Raw genomic sequence first — 17,901 nt, 5'->3', positions numbered from 1 at the left:
TATTAGGTAGCCAGGTTTGGGGTTTTGTTTGTTTTGTATGAAAATACTAAAGCAGACACTGGCCTGCATTTTGCCCACAGAATGTCTGTTAGAGTGAGTCTTGACCCATTACTGGGATTCCCAGCAAGAACGGTAGGATCTCTGTTTACAGCAGATAGCACAGTGTGGCCAACTCTCCTGTTGCACTTATTTATCTTGGTGGCAGGTTAGAGGACAAGAGTGATTGTATCTGTACTTGAAACACACGAATACCACCTGAATACATGTATTCTATTACAGTCCTGGGTAAGAATCATGATTAAGCATTCTTTAGGCTTCAAATAGTGGGAAATCCCTGTGAAATCAGCTTTATAACTTGCTGATTGTATCAGTCTCGGTGCCCGTCGATTTTAGTGTTTTCCTGAACTGTCCTGTAGATTAAGTTACATGTTAACTGTAAATTGCAAACTAGCAAACTTGCATGTAGTTTATATGGTAGTTCAGTGTAACAGAGAAAACAAGGCAAAAGTGTAGTCAGTATAGAAAGGGTGTTATGTTCTTACTGAATATTTGAGCTAAACAACGATCATTTTTATGTAGCGTCTGGTTTGTGCACATATTTGAATGTAAATATCTTCTGGGTGAACTTCTACTGAGATACACTCTTGCACATGACAGGGTGTTTACATGAAGTGGAAATAATAGCTAGAGAAGTTTGAGTTCTGGAATGATTTGTCTGTTTTTGTCGTGGTTGACAGTTATACAGCACTTGATTTAAGTAATGATGCTTAATGGGTGCTTTATTTCAATAGTCTCTGCATGCCTTCCCCATAAGACTTGAACGGACATGAAAGATTGCATCAGCCTCAAGTACTGCTTTCTCCTTAGGAGCTCCACCTGCTTCTGCAGGCATCTAGGAGGACCCCCATTTTCTGTACTTAGGAGTGAAAGGTTTCCAAGAAATCTCTCTCGAGAAGTGGGGTACCAGAGTTTGAAACTGGTATTTATGCCCAAGTTGTCTCATCTTCTGGGATGAGAAAAGTAGAAACAATGCATTTCAGTCTGCCAGAACTTCAGAAGTAATAGATGCTTGTGAAATGATTTCTTAATTTCAGTTATTTAATATGGCAACTATCAGTTTAACAAGTTTGTGTGGATCAACCGTGCAGGACTTCAAGTAGTAGGCCATTATTAACTGAAAATAACAGATGCATCACGCACGCAGTATTTGCCGACAATTAAACTAAATTAGGCTCGTGTCACAAAAATTTGACATTAATAATTTTATCAAGAATACTTATAAGCTGTTCCATTTTTACTAGTAAATATACTTCAAAAAAATAAAACAATAATTAAAATTACATTTTAACAGTATGCAGAGATATCCAGTATTATCCCAGCTTATTGAAAAATATAAACTGTAACTTGTGGGTTGGCTAAATGAATGCTGCAAAGATTATACTTAATTTCGTAATTGAGCAACACTTGTCATCCTTAATACTAGAGTAGTGCCTCAAGTTCTGTTACAACACCAGGCCTGTCCTGTTCCTTACCATCCTTGAGAACATTAACAGCAGCAGCCTTTCTTCCCGGTATGTATTGTATCAAAAAGAGTAGTCAACAAGTATAAAATGCATGCTTTTATACTGACTCTTTACATCATAAATAAGTGCAATAATCAGAAATATTTTATGACCGAATTTGCTGGTGATTTTATCATGGATGCATTCCCAAATATTCTGTAAGTTGTTGGACATTGTCATTACTAATATTAGGCTCTTCAGATGTTACGGTTTGTATGAAAATGTGTGATTAATGTCTCACAGACAAGTTACAAGTGCAAAGAAAGAATATTCTCCCTTTGTTTCAGTGCCTGTAACTGCCAGGTTACCTCGAATCTGTAGCTCGGAAGTTAGTTACATCTTATGATTTCACTTCATATACTTTAATGCCACTTCACTTGTTTATGCTGGACTCTTAATTAATGCAAAAATTAAACGTGTGACCTACAAAAGTGGAAAGTCTTACTCAGACTTGCTTTGGATCTTGTCACTAAATTTCTGCTTACATCTTCACAATTATTGACTTACTGAAATTAAAAAAAAAAAAACAAATTAGAAATTGCAACATGTAAATTTATTCTTTTTTTTTTTTCCCCCAAGGAGTGATGAATAAAAGATGCTGATAAACAGTGTGACTAGTGAGCCTTAATTTCTTCTGTCCATGCAAAAATCTCCGTCCTCACTGCAGACTGAGACTGGTTTCAAACTGTGGTATGACTGCTCGTCAAACTGCTGTTTAGTGCACACTGAAGTTTCACTGTGGTGGCATTAATCCAGAAGAGTCATTTTTAACCATCTTTAACCATTTTTACCATCTTTAAGCTCATTTTTAAACATCTTGTTTGTCAAAAGGATGGACTTCAGTTCTCTGCAATCTCTAGCTCTATTTCAGTTGACGTTGCTGAGGGATGGAGGACAGAGGTAGACAGCGAGTAATATCATTTCCCAAGGAGATCCGTGCAGGCAAGAAAGTAGGCTAAAATGTCTTGTAAAACGTAACAGTGGGAGTGATAGAAGTTTGGGTTGCAAATTTAGAAAAGTGCCAGTTTGAAAAAAAGAAGCTTTGCAAATGGCTTCTAATGGGTGAAATTTCGGAGTAAAACGAAATTTTGTTATTCTGATAGTTGAATTAGGACATGGAGATGAATTTCAATACAAGCTGTCTTTTGAGTACAAAAAGCATTTTAATATAATCAAAAGCAAATCATTCGGCTTTAATTCAATAAAGATAATAGCTTATTACTGTTATTTTCTTATTTTATATAATTTTAATTTGTAATTGGTTCTCTAATCCAGTTTAGATCCAGTTCAGTGAAGTTTGCCAGCCTAGCTGTATGGATGTGGTACGTAATAGAAGCAGGAACAAGCAATTGAGGGTGAAGAGAACAGGAAACTCTTTTTCACCTGCTGTGCTGATGGATGTGGATACTCTTCCTTAATTTAGTTCTCAGTTACATTAACAAAGATGTTAACAACCTGCCAAGATCCAGTGGACTTACTGGACTGCATTCACTAGATGAATCAAAGGAAGAGATGAGCTATTCTACAGGCCACTGTGGGTGGGGTTTGTCCTTCCTCCTGTTTTCTGCGTTTCTACAGGAATTCAGAATGGTTTAATACCTTGATGTCTAATATATTACCTTGTTTTCCTGGGTAGCCTGATTTCGCGTTTGGCGAGCCTGCCCGTGGCAGGGAGGGGGTTGGAACTAGGCAATCTTTTAAGGTCTCCTCCAACCTAAGCCATTCTAAGCCATTCTGTGATTCTGTGATTCATAATTTTTGAATGCTTTCTGTACTAAGGGTAAATGACGAAGAATGAAATGTGGTGACAGAGATTAAGCACACAGTGTTTCTTTTCTTTTACTGAAGCCAGAATATCTTGATTTGTGGAATAGATAGCTAAGAGCTAAGGGCAAGTTCTAGTCCCTTTCTAGAAAGTAATGGTAAAAAATGGAACTTTTAAACTTCATTACCTCATTAGATCTCATCACTGATTAAAGGCTGTAAAATTGTAGTTCAGTGTAAGATTCTGCATAGCTTTACTTCATGTATGTGAGATAGTAGTCCGTTTAACTGATTGTTTTTCTCTTTCTCTACAAGATTTGTGTTGATTTTCTTTAAGAAATACAGACTTGTTTTTCTTGTTTTTTAGAGGGGGAGGAGTGCTATCTACTGGATTCCTAAGGTGGATATTCACTGAGGGACTAAACTCACTAGAGGTCTCTTTTAAAACCATTTATTTTATTTACCATTTATTTTTTATTTACCTACTCACTTAAGTCTATCTCCTTCACCTCTGAACTTAACACCTGATGGTAAAGAGAGCCAGCTTGATCACATGCCGCTGACATTGGGATATGCAGTCCTTCTGGAAACAGTTAAAATCTGTTGTGTTCAGCAGGCCTCTGTTTACCCCTTACTGAGTGATCAGAAAGTATTTCTGGGAAAAGTTCATAAAGCATGATTTTGCTTCACGTAGGCATCTTGTTTCCAGAGCAAGTTGGACCTGCCTGGGTTTGTTTGCTCTTTACTGCTCTGTGCAGTCTGGGCTGCATGGTGTTGTGGAAAGAGAAAGTAGTTTTAGTTCCTGGGCCTTAATAGATTTCCTTTGTGATTTTGTCTCTTCTAATCAGAAAAGGTAGGCGGACTTTGTATGATCAACTTTGCTTTGTTTTGCTTCCTTTATGACTAATTAGCCTAGTTTCTAAATCAGTCACTAAAGGAAGTGAGACTTGTGTGTTTGCACTGTCCAGCTGTTGAGTTTGGGGCCTGCAGGCTGACTTCCATCAGATGTGACAGGGCAGTGAATGCAGAAATGCCGCCTTTCTGCCACATCAGAGGAAAGTGGGAGCTGGGCTGAGGGGCAGCATGAAATAGAGGAGGCGGAGAGGAAATCCCCACCTCACTCTTGTGGGCCCAGAGGCCTGGTGTGCATACTCTGCAGGTCTGGTGCTGGGCTGGCACTGGGAAGTGGCTTTAGCGGTAACTGGGTCTGTGGGCTGGAACTGAGGGCCCTGAAGAGAGGCTGGGGAAGATCAGAAGGAGCCAGGCAGGGAAATGGATCCTAGAAGGGCTGTGGCAGTCATGGAAGAAAAGGGCCTACGCCTGTACTCTATGAGAAGGCTGCCAGACGTATTCAGGAGAATTTATCTTTTTAATTCACAGTGATATCAGTGGAAGGCCTATTATTTGCATGTTGCATGTATGTTGCTTTCTCCTTTTTAATAATTTCCACATTAAGGCCTCCTGAGGTGTAGAAGGGCAGACTTGTCTAAGCCTGTTGCTTTAAGTTTATCACGCAGTTCTGAAATGCTTTCCTTTTGGGGCTGAGATGTCATTCTCTAACAATAGAGGCACTTCTGGCACTTGATAATTACTGCTTTTAGAAGTGACCAGGGAGATAATACAATGACAATCGGAGTAGAAATGGAAAAACAAGGAGATAAAATTTCTTTAATAACGTTTGTTGCTTGACATTCTGACTTAAGGCACTTGCTGATAGTCAAAATTGTCTTTCGTATGGGAAGTGATGAGGGTGAGAGAGGGTCCATCAAACACCTTTGGGGACAAAGGTAAATAGGATATACAAAATACATGTTCTCCAGCAGTAAGATCAATTACATTTGCTTTTCTTCACCTTAAGATAGGTAATATTTCCTATCTTAAGGTGAATTTGTATTTCCTATACAAATTTCCAGGTACAAGATTTAGGTTTTAGAAACTCAAAAATTAAATATTTTTAAATTAGACAACTGTCTTCCACTTCATCAGCGTCAGCTTCCATGGCTCCTGTTGTCCTGTAATAAAACTGTTACAACAGTTGCTCGGATTGGATAATCAGTTATGAGAAACGTTATTTAAATGTCGTAAATGTGATCACCAGTAATGCCAGTACTTTGCCATTTGCATATACAAGTAAATTCCTTTATTATCTTAATAGTTGTTCTTCTCTCATCCCAATATATATAGTCTTGCAGGTTGTTTATCTTTGCCTGTCATGAATGTGCAATCTGCGGCAATGCGTTTGAAGTCCATTTGAGCTCCCCTGATTCTTGCCATATATGGCACAATAAACTGCCCAAATTTGGTCAAATATTTTTAGCCACTTAGTCATATGTCTTTTAATGTGCTGCATATGTAAGCTTTTGATTCACTTAGCAACAGTATTTTTATGAGTAGGTCTTGCCAGTTTTTCTTACGTATAATTGAAAAATGGGCAAAGTTTGTTCTTTGATAGGTTGTGTCACTAACAGATGGTCTGGCTTTTTTTAATGGTGCCGATCGATTTTAAGATATCCTTTTTTTCAAATATTAGGTATTTTGGAGGAGTGCAACATACATGAGTACATAGCATATCGAAATGTGATATTAAAAGATCTGAATTCAAAAGCGTTCGGGAAGTTGTAAGTTCTTCTGATATGAATTTATTTTGCATATGATAAATTGGTGGCTGTTAAGATGTACATAGGATATCTGTGGTCAGGCAAATTGCATTTTTGCCGGAAAAACTAAATGTAATACACGTGTGAAGCATGGCTCGGCTAATGTTTCTGTGAAGTGTAAACATCTGTGTTTCCTGAGCTGCTTTTCTTCCTGAACTGTTACGATGTCTTATGTTTAGTTCCTTGCCTTCTAAGTAACAAAATGGCTTGCAAAGAAAGGTGATTATTTTATTTAAGAGCTTGTTAATACCGTATGAGCATTGTGTGCTGATGATAGCTAGAAGAAATTGAAGGCAGTATCCTCGAGGAATTGGTAGTCTTTATTGTTGAAGTATGTTGATAAATCAGTTATTAAAAGAATTGCTGATTATGGGGATGGGAGTTACTAAAAAGGTAATTTAAAACATCCTTTAAGAAGGCACGTTTCAAGAATACCTGAAAAGGTAGGGGGGAACTTAGGTTTATGAGAGTTATTATTTTAAGAGTGTGTGTTTGTTTTTAATTGAAGAACAAATAAAGCAAGCAGTTTGTTGCAGTCTAGTTGCAGTCCAGCTGAAAGGTTACTGATGAACAAGCCCAGATGAGACTTGTTGTTAAAACAGTTCTTTGTTGCATTCTAAGTGAAGCTAAAATTCATACCTTACTAAATGGGGTCAAAGAGGGATCATTTCTGGCTGTTTTTGTTTGTCTGGTTAAACAGGACAGCAGCGTGTCTCCCATACATTTTAACTGCTGCCTCAGCACTACAGAATGAGGGAAAGCTTCGGGATTCGTCTTGGAAAGCACTGTTGCTTAAATAAGGAAATCCGTGTTTTTTGCAGTAGTAAAGGCGAATGTAATTTTCAGTCTTGATTGTTGTAGAAGTATGCTAAAAAGTAAAATTTATACCTCAGTTGCATTTTTATTAGACGAATAATTCTCTAGAAGGATTTGGGAGCCTGGCAATAGTGGTTCTTGTTTCAACCTTTTGGTTTTGTAGTATTGTTGATTTATTAAGCTAAGAAAAAATAATACCAGTCTTGTGGAGACTAACTGTTTTGAGTCCTTGCTGTCCTGAAGTGCAGAGGGACTTTTGTCTGTGTTACTCTGCCCTTTTAAGGGCAGCAGTATGGAAGTTGGCAAGAAAACGCACTGAGCACCCTGTGAGAAAAATACTCAAACACAGAGAAGAAAGGCAAAATAGGAGCCAGTCAAGATGGGGATCTGGAGAGTGCCAGTAGCTCTGCATCTCTGCAGCACTACTTGTTTGGTAATGAAAATATGTGCTCCGAAGACATAGTATATGCACAAAAGATAGTATCTTTGCAATGCGCTGAACTGATACTCAAGTAAGTTTATAAAGGAAAGTGATTAAAAGACTGTTAAAAGATGTATGGTGGTTTAGAACATGCTGCAGTAGAAAACAACAGGGTATTGTTGAAATGCAACCTAGCATCTCCTTCCACACTCCTTAGGCTGAACTACGATATAATTAAAACCCCATTATGGCATTGTTTTCAAAACTGTTCCCCATCTCTTGATTACAATAATTCTACTTAGGGCATAGTGAAACTATTGGCAATTGTAATATAATTCACTTGACTGAGCTGGGCCTCAGATGGAGCCCGGGGGCTTTGCAAAGGGAACCGCATTGTACAGAACAAGAAGTTTATCCCGGTGGCTCTAAATGGGTTTTCAGAAAAATAGAACCAATGTACCTGAGGAAATCATGTTTATCAGTTTTGTTAAATGCTGTTCGAATTATTGTGTTTAAGGGTTTGCTGACAAATTTCTAACTAATGCTTTTTTCTCCAGTTTCTTCTGTCCTGCTATCAAATCACAGCAGGTAAACCTTGCTCGTATGTCATACCTGAAAACAATTATTTTTTTCTGAAATTGTTTCTTAAAGACACACAACATTGCAGAACAACTTTAATGTGAACTTATTTCTTACCTCTTTCTTTCTTTATAGGCTTGTATAGATGATAACGTAGATATGGTGAAATTTCTGGTGGAAAATGGAGCAAATATTAATCAACCAGATAATGAAGGCTGGATACCTCTACATGCAGCTGCTTCCTGTGGATATCTTGATATAGCAGAGTAAGGCTTTTTCCTCTATATTTCAAATACATGCATTTTGCTAATATACTGTTTGAGGGGTGCCAGAAGTAGATGGCATTCATAAACTGTCTTTTTAGTTGCCCTTGGGACGCATAGAGAAAATGCTTTTTATTGCATTTTAGTTATGAGGTGTACTGTGTGTATAGCTATTTCTGCATTGTATTTTCTCTTCAAAGTTTTCTTAAATTGTGTCTTCTATAGCAGTAAGATGTACACATCTAAGACCATTTGTGACTGTCAGGTGGTTTTCAGACATTATTTTCCACTGTTGCTGTGGGGGAAGGCATGGGGAGAAAGTTCAAATTTACATTATATCTGTACACTGAAACATCATCCCCAAATAAGTCTGTGTGTAGGAGGTTGATTTTGCAATTGTATTTCCAGTCTTGAAACTTTTCTTTTTCAGGTGTGGTATGAACTGATGACTTCTGCTAAGTATTTTGGCTGTAGAACAAAATCTTACCGTTCAAGTTAGATCCCTGTATGGCATTAGTTAAAGCTTACTCAGCAGTGAATTCCAGGAGTGGTTTTGATATTATTTTCTAAGCCTGTAGAGAACCATTGAAGATGCATTAAAATCAATTTTTTCTGGACGTTGTACTTAACCTGAAACAATGACTGATATGAGAAAGTGTGGGGCATTTGCTGTTCAGAATGCTGTTCTTGCAGTAAAGAGGGTAGCTGCGTTTTTCAAATTCCCTTTGGGTACACACAGACTTCACTAATTCTGCTAAACTCTGTGTAATGTTGGATCCAGTGCAAGACTTGGATAAAATGTACGGTAGTAATTTATCATGCAGTTATGCTGATGCACTGATTACAATTGAAAAAGATGAAAATTGTAACTTTAGGAGAGGGTTTATTGGTTTTCTGTCCTGTGAGTGTGAGAGATTTGGTTGTTTGAATTTTAAGGGAAAGGAAAAATTGCAGAACTTCTTTTGTCATTTTCCCTGGGAAATTTTTATTTTTTGGTTTTCCAAGATTGAAGTGCTTTGTGTATACTTCTTGTAACTGGGGCACTGTGACTGCTGACTTCTGTAATCTGCCTTTCTACACTGAGCAGATGTTTGATGCTGTAATCTCTCTTGCATGCATGTTGGAAGTGTTGACTTGTTGGCCATACTATGACAAGAATTTCCCTACAAACTGAGATAATAGATGCCTTTCTTCAGTATAGTAGAGGTAAAGCACCTGCCTTTCTCCATAATAGGAAAAAGTTGAGTAAATGTTCTCGATTTGGCATTGCAACCTAGGTTAGACGCAGCTGTCTGGGGAGGAAGGAGCAATGCATTCCCTTGTCCACAAGAAACCTTAGTAATCTGAAACCTATAATATTTTTGAAGGCTCCAGTGGTTTTTGTTCTCTCAGTCTTTGAGAGGACCTGCTTGCATACTTTCCTGAGATGTCCTTTAAAGAAGTGAGGTTATTGGAGTGTAATCCTGCAGGATGTGGGACATCTAAGCTGCTGGAAGATCAGTGTTTTTAAGGTGCAAGGAGTTTTAAAGATAAGCTCTTGAAACTATTCCCCACATACATTAGAGAAAGAGAGGTAACCTGACCTAAGTGGAGCAGAGTTTAGATCTGGTAGGGCCCATAGAGTTTAGATTTCCTTCTGACGACCTCTCCAGAAGTGAGCTCAGCTTCAAATAATGCACAAAATTGACAGCAGAATTTGCAGCTCAGGCAAAACCTGGGGGAGAGGAAAGGATTATATAAGAAGTTACGAGGCAGTAGGAATTTTATTTGGCCTCTGGTACACACTGGATTCAGCATCTGCTTCACTGAGAACATACCTTTCTTGGAAAGCACAAAAGTGTGTGTGTCTGTGGCTGAACCCAATATGTATCATTTTTAGCAGCAAATTTTCTTATTTAAGAAAAGGAGCTTTTTGGATAGATTCAATCTTTGGATAAGTTATGGAGATGATATTTAAAGTTGTGAAAAAAAATGCATCTAGTAGCTTGACATCTTTCTGTCCTTTATGATGTGGACCGGCATTTTTGTACAATGATTTCTGCTCGTTTCCTGCATTTCCTACATTTCCAACATTTCCTATGTTTTTAGAAGGTAATAGAGAAAAAAGAATCAGGGAATGTGTTCTGGTGTTTCCAGCTTTATTAGTAAAGAACCGAGGAGAGCCTGACTTGTGCTTTCCTTTCTTTTCCTTCTGTCAAATTTACCTCATGCACACAGCTTTGCATACCCTGTCAAACTGGGGACTCTGCAATCTGCTTTAGCTTTCTCTGCTGCCACCTCAGGTGTTCTTAGGGCTTCCTTCAAATGTGAATAGCTGGAAAAATTGTACGTAAGCCAAGTTAGGAAATCTGTATCTTTTCTGCTACAAAAAGCATTAATGTGTTTACAGTGTAATGTAGGGATCTTCTCACTCTGTGTCCTCTGTACACACTTGCAAACTTAATACTCTTTGTGCATTTGTGTACATCGCTTTTTAGGCTTAAAAGAGCAAGGGGAGAAGTGGAGGAAAGAAAGCAGAAGTTCTGTTAATGGTGCATGGTACTCTTGCATGGTCACTAACCAGGGCTTTTCTATGAAATCCAACCAAGATGTGTTGTGCTGAAGTGTGAAACCTTCATTCTGCTTTCAGAAAGAAGAAAAAGTCAATCATTAAATGTTAATCATAAACTTCTTCTGATGCTTGTTTGACTTCCGTAGGATTATACTGGCGTGGATAACTTACTGTCTTATACCGTGATAAAGATTTCTGTTCATACTGCTTTGTAATTGAATCAGTACACCATCATCTTACATTTCAGATGTTCTTTCTAAATATTCCATCCAATTGCTGTTAGCAACCATTTCCTATTCTGTACAGTAAATGGAAATGACAGAGAATCATTTTCTGGTTAATAGGGAATCGTGTGCCTGTTTGATCAGTGTAGGAACATTCCTATCTCTCTGTGCTTTGATAGAACACCTGTTCATCTCTCTTTGTATATTAATGTGCACGTGCTTCTGTCTTGCCAGTGGGCTGCTCACTGCAGGTGTATTCCCTGTCCCTGTCATCTTGCAGTGCACTTGCCAGTTCTGTAACATCTTCTGCCAGCAGCATCTCCTGTTCTGTTTCAATCTGCAGCTCCTCTTCTCTTGAACATGCTTCCTGTCTCCTTTAAAAAATGTGTCTTCTAGTTTAAGAAATGTTAGCCTTGTAGAAGTGCACTTCATGTGAAATACAGCAAGAAGAATGTTGTTTAGTGTGGTACAAAGTGTCAACTGGTTGCAGATGGAGAGTTATTGTGTGAAAGCAAGAACCATGCTATGGGAGGCAACAGCTCCTTTTCTTTCTGTTTCTGAGATGTGCCAATGCTGGGAGTGCTTCAGCTTGTTGGGATTGCTTTCAATTCTTTAATTTTAGAATTTTCCTCTTAGTTAGTCTTCATCTGTTTTATGATCATATGAACTAGCTTACAAGTAATAATAATATGAATGTGTTCGAAATTATTCAAAGCTGCCAAAACAAGTGGATTTTCTGTAGAATGGTCTCCTTGTACTTGCTTCTATTTTTTTTTCTTATACAGAAAGCTTTATATGAAGGAGATTTTTCTTTACCTTCAGTTTGTCGGCATAGATTAAAACATCAACATCAAATGCTTTGAAAAATTACAGTTATGTGGGAGTAAACTAATGCAGAAGCCCTTTAGCAGAAATTTTGTATCTACATTCTTTAAGATAGTATTTAACAGGTAGGACCCTTAAATTTAGCTTTTACAGAAGCATAAACACATCTAATAAAACTATTCAGGTGGATATAACGAATTGATTTATATGATAGAATTCCTCTGCAGTTTAAAAGCTTATATATTGTATTAGTATTGGGAAATAAACAAATTACTCTTTAGAATGCAAAAGACAAGAACATACTAGTGTATCAGGAAATTGTGCGAAGTGGTATTTAAGAAACAGAATTTTAAAATACTTCTTGTTTACACCACTTTGTATTGTACCAGATTAATATAAAATAAATGTAAAATGGCATATATTTCTCTCCTGTTGAAAAAGTATGTGTTTAAATGTACTTTCATGTGAGTTGTTTGCCATCCCTAGTTGTGAGTGTGTAGCTGAGTTTTGAGTTTGCTTGTCTTTGCAGGCTACAGTGTAGTTTTACTACTTAAATACAAATGTCTTTTCATTTTCCCCAGAACGGAAGAACATTTATCTTTCAGAAAATGTACGAAAAAAGATATATATATTTTTTAAAGTAATTAAATTGAATTAATTATTCATCTGACAGTTACACTTCTGTCCAAAAAAAAAAAAAAGAGGAGAAGGGAGATGTCTCTTGAGGTAATAATAGGATTTTTCTACTGAATATTGTTTGACATGATTGGTATTAGTAACAATTAGGTGGTATGTTGTATTAGAAACTTGGCAGATAGCTTGAACTGAGGAACATCCTCCAGCGTGATGTACAGGGCTGGGACGAGTTTGAAATCATCAGACTGTACACTCACATTTCCTTTCTTCCTGTCAAGTTATTGGAAATAAATGTTTGCTTTGTTGACAGTAGCCTTCTTCCAGTTTGTATTTAATTGTCATCTGTATTTATCTGTAGTCCCTGAAGTTTCTTTCTTTAAATGCTAAAATTCAAACTTGCCATTTTGAAATGGGCAAAATTGCTATGATCTTTCTTAAAACATATGGTTAAATGTGTTCCCTATCAGTGACAGCCAATGGCTACGCATTTCCATTGGCCTTTGGTGTAACTGACAGGTGTGACTATCTGCCAGTGCTTAATGGCCATGCTTCCTTAATCATTCAGAATTTGTGCTTGCTAATAAGTATTTCCAAAATACTGCCAACTTTCGAAGTCTTTGTGGCACTTTGAAGTTGATCTAAATACTTTCCAGCACCTTACAGAAATCAGCTATTCATTTTCTTCTGCGCTCTGCAGAACTGATGTATGAAATCTAATTAATGGAGCTACAGGTGAATCATACCTTTGTATCATAGATGGAGTCCAGTCCAGAAATGGACCAGTAATTTTATTTTTGTTTGCCTCCAAGGCCATCACTGCTGTGATGCTTTTACGTAGGCCACTCTGAAAGTAATGCCTCCTATTTATTTCCATGGAAACTACAATAAAGAGCACAATAATGCTATTTGATAGAGCAAATTCTCAGCTACGAAACGCTATTTTTCAACATAGTCACCACCATTAGCTTTGCACTTTCTCCAGTGGTGAACAAGAGCCTGCATGCTGTGCTCATAAAATTCTGCACCAGCAGAGGTGACCCACTGTTTCACAGCTGCTGTGACAGTGTTGTTGCTTGGAAAATGTTACCCATGCAGTCCATCTTTCATTGGTCTGAACAGATGGAAGTGAGAAGGCACCAAATCTGGACTGTACAGTGGGTGCTGGAGGACAGTCTAGCAAAAATTGGCAGTGTGCTTCATGATTTTCAAACTGATATGAGGCCTGGCATTACTGTGTTGCAAGATAAGGGTTTTCTTCTTCTCTGGACTGACTCTGGAAGTTTGAGCCTTCAGTTTAGGCAGCATTGCAGTGTAGCGGTCAGAGTTGATGGTTTGTCTGGGTTCCAGGAAATGCAGAAGGATCACCCTTTTTCTACACAAAAAGACAGTGCACATACTTTACCTGCTGAGGACTGTGTCTTGAGCTTTTTGTTTCTTGGGGAACTCACATGTTGCCACTCTGTGGACTGCTCTTTTGACTCCAGCTTGTAGTGCTGACACCACATCTCAACACCGGTAATGATGCGATCCAGGAAGCTATCACCTTCCGCCTTGTATTGGTTCATTAGGTTCTGATAAACTTGCATATGGTGTTCTTTCTGTTCCTGTGTGCACATTTGTGGAAAACATCTGGTGCACACTTCATGATATTCCAGCGTTGCCACCATTATTTCCGACACATTGAAGCCAGTGTTCAACTCCATACACAGTTCTCTGGTCGTAATCCACCGATTTGCATGGGGAAGCTGATAGAGACACTCTTCATTTTGTGGTGTGACAGCCATGCATGGCCATCTGGAACATGGCTTGTCTTTCATGCTGCTGTCGCTACTACTGAAAGGCACCACCCACTGCCTCACTGTGCTCACATCCACTGTTTGATCTCCGTAAAGGTTCAGCAAGTGTTGATGAATGCCAATGGGTGCCACTTTTTCCCCATTGAGGAACTGAATAGTACACCTTTGCTTCATCCACACTTCCATGTCAGCCACCATTTTGTCAGATTGCCCCTTCACTGCCTTCTGTCGCACAGCAAGAAAACATAACAGGGTATTGGTGGGAAGGTTGAGTCTCTTCTGTCATTCCATCAGGATCCACCTCTGACATCATGGGCCGGCATAATAAAATAGGAAGCATTACTTTCAGAGCAGCCCTCATAATATTCTTTAGTTAGAACTTGATCACAGTGTTTAACAGGTAAAAGTTCCACTTCTTCCTTCCCAGGCTGTCATCGGTGGCCTTCCTAACAATGTGATAATGTCGTGCACTTCCTAAGAGACTAATTTGTCTGCAAAAACACTGATCCCTTGTTAGGACTTATAAGCACAGAGAGGGATGGAAAGATTTGTTTTGCTCATATTTTGAATAATTTGTATGGTTTTGACTGAATAATTCAAAGAATATGAAAGAGTCTGAAGTTTCCTATGTAGCCTCACCTCCTTCCCCCAGTGTGTAAAGCTCACTTTAAAAGGCTTTATTTTGAGTAGTAGCCACTGTCTTGCTGTTGACACCTCTCCTTGTCTCTGGGCTCCAGCCACCTGTAAGTGAACCCAGCCAGACTGGTTTGCTGAGACCTCAGCAAGCCATTGTCCCAAGATCTCTCTGTTTTAGTGACAACCCATTAAGACTACACAAGTGATTGTTGTCCTCTGTACAGGGGAGTGAGAGACAATCCTGCAGACCTGCAGTTGAATGCATAGATGTTCAGACCTAGGTGTTTATAAAGTTCTGACTGCCTCTAGAGGACTGCTGCGTAGGCTGGATGATAGGGATTCCTGCCTGTTACAGGGATGATTCCAGTGCTTATCAAGCAACAGATGATGAAGAGAATTCAAGACATTTCACCATATGCTTAATGTGATCTAGCTTGAGACTACTGCAGAAATGGGCAGCCATTCCTTTTCCTTCTTGCTTTCTTCCCTCCTCCACGGGCTCCAAACTCTTACTCCTCCTCTAGCAGTAGAAAACGATCACACAACAGCGTGGTAACCATTAGTATAAGACTAGCCTTCAGGGGTTTTGGAAGGTTTATTCTCTTTTGGATCAGTGAGCTGATCTGGCTTGCCAACTGCAGTTGGCACAGATATGCGGGCATTTAAAAAAAAAGTCTGGGCTGCTTTTCAGACACCTCTGAGCAGAAACCTGCCTGTGGAACGCTGACTGTGCTGAGCTGGAGTCTCTCCTTCTTCCCCCACGTCATGACCCCAAGCCAGCTGGTGCTGCTGAATGTTCTTCTGCAGTAGCTGAGAGTGGTGGTGCCACACCATAGCTTTCAAAGCAGTTTCCAATCTATTTTTCGCTAAAGTTTGCTAGCTTGATCATCTCCGGGTATTACTGGAATGTTATTAATAGAATTTTTTTCTAATATAATACATTACAATCCTAGAGGAGCGAGATTATTTAGGCTAAGCAGACTGATAAAAACTTTGGGGATAGCTCCTATCTCCTTAAGGTTACTTCTTAGTTACAGATCTAATTAGCAGAGTATGAAATGATGTTACTAATAATACATTGAGAAGTGAATCTTTGGAGGATGATCAGAAGTTTTGATTTGTGGGAGCCAAGTTGAAGTTGGTGTTCTGATGTAAGCCACATGCAAGTTGTGCAGACTGATGGGGAGTTTAGAGTGATAGAGGTGTCACAAGGTGAATGAAAGATTTCATCAAGATACAAGATGTTACTTGGAACAACACAAGGAAAGGCTAACTGGAAGAGAAGAATTCAAAATGATGTCTCTCAGAGGTCTGTACTGGGACCAGCACTGTTTAACGTCTTAGTCCACTCAATTCCAGAGAATTTTTACTGAGAGAGGCTTTTATGGAGAGAGACTTGAAGCTGTCAGTGGACAAAAAACTGAATAGGAGCTGGCAAGGTATGCCTGCAGCCCAGAAAGACAGCCATATCCTGTTCTGCATAAAAAAGGTGAGGGGTGGGATTCTCCCCCTTTTCTCTACTCTCGTGAAACCCCACATGCAGAACCGAACTTGGCTCTAGGGTGCCCAGCATAAGGACATGGAGCTGTTGGAATGGATTCAGAGGAGGCCATGAGGATGATTAGAGGGCTGGAGCACCTCCCAGTGAAGACAAGCTGAGGGAGTTTGGTTTATTCAGCCTGGAGAAGGGAAGGCCCTGGGGGAGACCTCATTGCAGCCTTTGAGTACCTAAAAGAGGCCTACAGGAAAGCTGTGGAGGGACTCTTCATCACAGAGTGTAATGATAGGATGGGGGGCAATGGCTTTAAAATAAGAGGCTTAGATTAGGTATAAGAAGAGTTTCTTCACTATGAGGGGTGGTGAGGTACTGGAGTAGGCTGCCCAGAGAAGCTGTGGTTGCCCCATCCCTTGGCATTCATGGCCAGGTTGGATGGGCTTTTAAGCAACTTGATGTAGCGGGAGGTGTTCCTGCCCACAGCAGGGGGTTGGAAGTGAATTAATTGTCTTTAACATCCCTTCCAACCCAAACCATTCTGTCATTCTGTGATGAAAACGAAAAAGGACCAAAGATGAACCTTGATACGACCCACTCAGGAAATGAGAATAGGACGTCAGAAAGATATATTGCAAAACTAATCAGGTGGCAAAATAAAAGCAGGGAAAGAAAAACTATTCCAGCAAGAGAATAACAGCTTTCTAGAAGAATGACCGACTTCTTACAACTTGACAGTGGTAAAGATGGAATGCTTGTTGTGAGAGCTGTGAAAAGATCACTGCAGGCTTGGAAAGATTGTTTCAGTTAATACTCTTCTATTTGCTGCTTTGTTTCCTTCTGAAAGAAGGGTTTGGCAAAAAGAAGATTAAGTATATTACAAGGTTGTTTATTGGTCAGCAGGGAATGAGACAGAAAACAAAACATATGACAGACTTTCTCTTTTTTTTCCCCCGACTATGGCGTTCATTCTTTATCAGGAACATAAAAGTTCTTCCTCTTGCAAACTCATATGAGACCTTTACAAAGGTAAAGCTAAATCCCATTAGAGAAAACACCAGCAAAACTTGAAGATCATTGAGTTAGTATCAGCTGGCTTTTTCTTTAATGGAGATGTACCGTGGCAGCGTACTGTTTTCTGTATGTTTTTGTGCATGTATGTGCTTCTCCTAGGAATAACGAAACACTAATTGAGTTGTTTAGGTTGATGGTGAAATCTGCTCTTTAAAATCACGTCATTATGTGGAAGAGTTTAATCTCTACTGTTGAGTAGCTGAGTAGTGATCTGGCATTTGGATAAAAACCAACTGGCAGGAGTGCACATGAAGATATGGATGATAGATTAGAAGAAATTACACGGCCTGACTGATTTGATACCTGTTTGTTCAGCTGAGGGTGCCCAGGGGAGCTGGTCACAAAAACTGTGTGCTCCGTAGCTGCCTTCTTCAAATAGGATTACTGTGTGCTTGTGACTTAAGTATTTGTTTGTAAGTATGTTACATTTCTGTTCATACAGAAGTAAACCTAACAGGTTCTTAAGTTTAGAGATACCTTCTGCAAGGCTGTATGATTGAGTAGAAGGGTCTAATTCATTGTGTCGAATGCAAAATCAAGGGACAGGTGCCTAGTGTAAAGCTCAAAGTCCCCTCATTTTCTTGGCTGAGAAAGAATTTAAAAGT

General features: G+C 39.1%; 1 protein-coding gene across 4 annotated transcripts in view; it reads left to right on the top strand.

Moving 5' to 3' along the window:
* Positions 1-17,901, top strand: part of PPP1R12A (protein phosphatase 1 regulatory subunit 12A) — a 124,349-nt gene that overhangs the window by 36,682 nt on the left and 69,766 nt on the right. For all 4 annotated transcript variants that reach the window (XM_021385247.1, XM_021385245.1, XM_021385246.1 and 1 more), the window contains exon 2: positions 7,935-8,065. In XM_021385247.1, coding sequence (XP_021240922.1) covers positions 7,935-8,065 — 131 coding nt within the window. The remainder of the gene's footprint in view (positions 1-7,934; positions 8,066-17,901) is intronic.

Source organism: Numida meleagris, chromosome 1, assembly GCF_002078875.1.
Source record: "Numida meleagris isolate 19003 breed g44 Domestic line chromosome 1, NumMel1.0, whole genome shotgun sequence".
Classification (NCBI taxonomy): domain Eukaryota; kingdom Metazoa; phylum Chordata; class Aves; order Galliformes; family Numididae; genus Numida; species Numida meleagris.
The sequence above is the reverse complement of the archived record's forward strand: the minus strand, read 5'-3'. Positions and strand labels throughout refer to the sequence as shown.